This window comes from Lactuca sativa, chromosome 8 (assembly GCF_002870075.4).
Source record: "Lactuca sativa cultivar Salinas chromosome 8, Lsat_Salinas_v11, whole genome shotgun sequence".
In the NCBI taxonomy this organism is placed as follows: Eukaryota; Viridiplantae; Streptophyta; class Magnoliopsida; order Asterales; family Asteraceae; genus Lactuca; species Lactuca sativa.
Genome location: NC_056630.2, coordinates 171,905,676 through 171,908,507, shown reverse-complemented (window position 1 = coordinate 171,908,507; position 2,832 = coordinate 171,905,676). Strand labels below are relative to the sequence as shown.

At 44.1% G+C, this 2,832-nt stretch overlaps 1 protein-coding gene and 1 non-coding gene across 2 annotated transcripts; one reads left to right on the top strand and one right to left on the bottom strand.

Annotated features, from left to right (window-relative positions):
* Window positions 1-702: 702 nt before the first annotated feature.
* On the bottom strand, window positions 703-1,305 carry LOC111893636 (uncharacterized). Its single transcript, XM_023889695.1, has one exon. It carries the CDS (start codon window positions 1,303-1,305, stop codon window positions 703-705), a length of 603 nt encoding a protein of 200 aa, XP_023745463.1.
* A 952-nt stretch (window positions 1,306-2,257) lies between these two features.
* LOC111893671 (small nucleolar RNA R71) lies at window positions 2,258-2,364 on the top strand. The gene has a single exon (XR_002850932.1). It is a non-coding gene; the product is annotated as a small nucleolar RNA R71 (small nucleolar RNA).
* The last annotated feature ends 468 nt before the right edge of the window (window positions 2,365-2,832 follow it).

The window sequence follows — 2,832 nt, the reverse complement described above, 5'->3', positions numbered from 1 at the left end:
CTTTCTTGGGCACCACTTGGACTAGACTCACCCATGGACTGTCGGAAATGGAATAGATAATTCCCGCATCTAAGAGTTTAACCACTTCCTTCTTGACTACTTCTTGCATATTTGGGTTTAACCTTCTTTGGTTCTGCACAACCGGCTTTGCTCCTTCTTCCAGATTGATCTTGTGGGAGCAATAAGATGGGCTTATTCCCTTGATGTCGGTGATGCTCAATGCTATGGCCCGCTTCCGCTTCTTTAACACTTGCACGAGCTCTTCCTTTTCAGAATTGGACAGGTCATCGGCTATGATTACAGGTTTTTGGTTGCCTTCTTCAAGGAAAGCATACTCTAAATGTTCTGGTAATGTTTTGAGCTCAGATTTTTGTTTCTGACTGTTGGACTCGCCGAGTGCAGGTAGGGTACTCGGCGAGTTTGTGGCTGTATTCACGACTTCTGCCTTTTCTAAGGCGGAACTCGGCGAGTAGGACTGTCAGTTTGCTTCACCAGTTCTTCATAATTAGCTTCTTCCAACAGTCTTTCAATTTCCATTAAGTCTTTTTCTGGATCAAGTTCTTCATCATCAGTTGTGAAATTGCTGGAATCGTCACTTTTGCATTCCTCCAATAATTCGTCAAGCATATCAATTGAGAATGTCGTGTCGTCACTTTTCCTTGAATACTTCATAGCTTGGTCTACCCCAAATGTGACTGAGTCTTATCCTATCCGCAAGGTGAGCTTCGAGTCCCTCATGTCTACTATAGTACTTGCCGTGTTGAGGAAGGGCCTTCCAAGGATGATTGGAACTTGTGGATCCGCCTCCATGTCTAGTATGATGAAATCAGCAGGAAAGACGAATTTGTCCATCTTGACTAGTAAGTCTTCGCATATGCCTCTTGGGAAGGTGACTGTCTTGTTTGCCAAGTGAATGGCCATGCGAATTGGCGTTGGCTCCGAGAGATCCAGCTTCTTAAAGAATGAGTATGGCATTAGGTTCACACTTGCTCCCGAATCAGCTAAGGCATGAATAGCAGCCAAGTTGCCAAATTGGCAAGGTAAAGTTAAACTCCCCGGGTCACCCTTCTTCTTTGGTAGCTTATTTAGCATAGCAACTAAGCAGTTTTCATTGAGGACTACCTTCTTCACTTCTTCCATCGTCCTTCTATTAGTGAGAAGTTCTTTAAGGAACTTTGCATATTTGGGCATTTGCATGACGGCTTCAATGAAGGGTATGTTAATTTGAAGAGTCTTGATATGATTTAGAAACTTCTGGTACTCCTCTTCCTGCTTCTCTTTTATAGCTCTGGCTGGGTATGGCATTGGAGGCTGAAACAGCTTTTCAGGGGTCTGGTTTTTCGGATTTGGTAGTGTACTCGCCGAGTCCATACGTGGTACTCGGCGAGTAGGGCTGTTAGATTGTAAGTTTTGCTCTTCTTCTTGATTTTCTGCCACCTTCTTCTATGATTCCTTGGATGCCTCAGTCTGAATAGGTGCCAGGAAAGTGATTATCTTCCCACTTCTTGTTGTGACTATGTTTATGTGCGCGCCTCGTGGGTTATTTTCAGTTTTGCTAGGAAGTTCGCCCGGTGACCTTTAGTTGATTTGTTGAGCAAGTTGCCCAATCTGCATTTCTATATTGTGGATAGATGCTTGCTGGTTTCTAAGCATGGTCCTTGTTTCTTGAATTGCAGCATCATGATCACTATGTCTTTTTTCTGAAGCAGCTACAAATTTGGTAAGCATTTATTCCAAGTTTGGCTTTCTTTCTTGCACCGGCTCCTCCTTTTGATAGAACCCTCTCCCTTTTTGCCTAAACCTTTCCTCCATGGCTTTCTTGTACTCTTCATAAGGGAGCCACTCTTTCTTTTGTTTGCACCAGTCTTCATCATATCGGTCTCCACTTGAGTAACAAACTTGCACCTTCTTGTTGCCATTCTCATCTAAATCACAGTCTCTAGTGAGGTGAGGCCCATTGCAGTTTTCACAACCCACCCGAGTAGCATGGATCGTTTGATCCATTTTATGCATCCTTCTATCCATGGTTGTTAGCATAGCCATGACTGCGGATAAGTCTTCAGTAGCTGCATAAGCGGCTCCCCTAGTGACATCATGTCTAGAGTTGTGGTATTCTCTAGAGTGTTTAGAGAATTCTTCAATCAATTCTTTGATCACCAGGGGCGGCTTCTTTGTGAGCGGGCCTTGTGAGTCTAATAACTGCCTGGTTGTGACATTGACTCCATCATAAAAGATGGAGACTTCTTGCTGGCTGTTTAGGTCATGGTGTGAACAGTTTCTTAGTAAGCTCTTGTACCTCTCCCATGCTTCATATAGCGACTCTCCAGCTTGTTGTTCAAAGTTAGCAATGTCCTTCTTCAACTTGGCTATCTTGGAAGGTGGGAAAAGTGATCAATGAATTCTTCTTTCATCTTGGCCCGTGTGGTGACTGATCCGGGGGAAGTGACTTGAGCCAGTCTTTTGCAGCACCTTTGAATGTCACCGGAAGCATACGAAGTAGCTGAGTCTCGCGGGGCACATTTGGAACATTGAAGTAATCAGCTACATCATTGACTTCATCCAAATGCTTGTAGGTATCTTCATGGTCTTTTCCATAAAAAGGTATTTTTGTAAGTAAAGCTAGGATATGACCCTTTAACTCGAAAGTAGCAGTCGCGGGAATTGCGGTTTGCACAAGTCCCAGGCCAGTGTCGTCGTGCATCCTCTTCTTCCATTCTCCCATGGGGATTTCATCAATGTTAGCCATTGGGATAGCTAACTCTTCCTCAGAATCGGTTTCGTGCTCGTATGTAGGCTCCTCTTCTTCCTCGGTCTCGTACTCAATATCTTCCT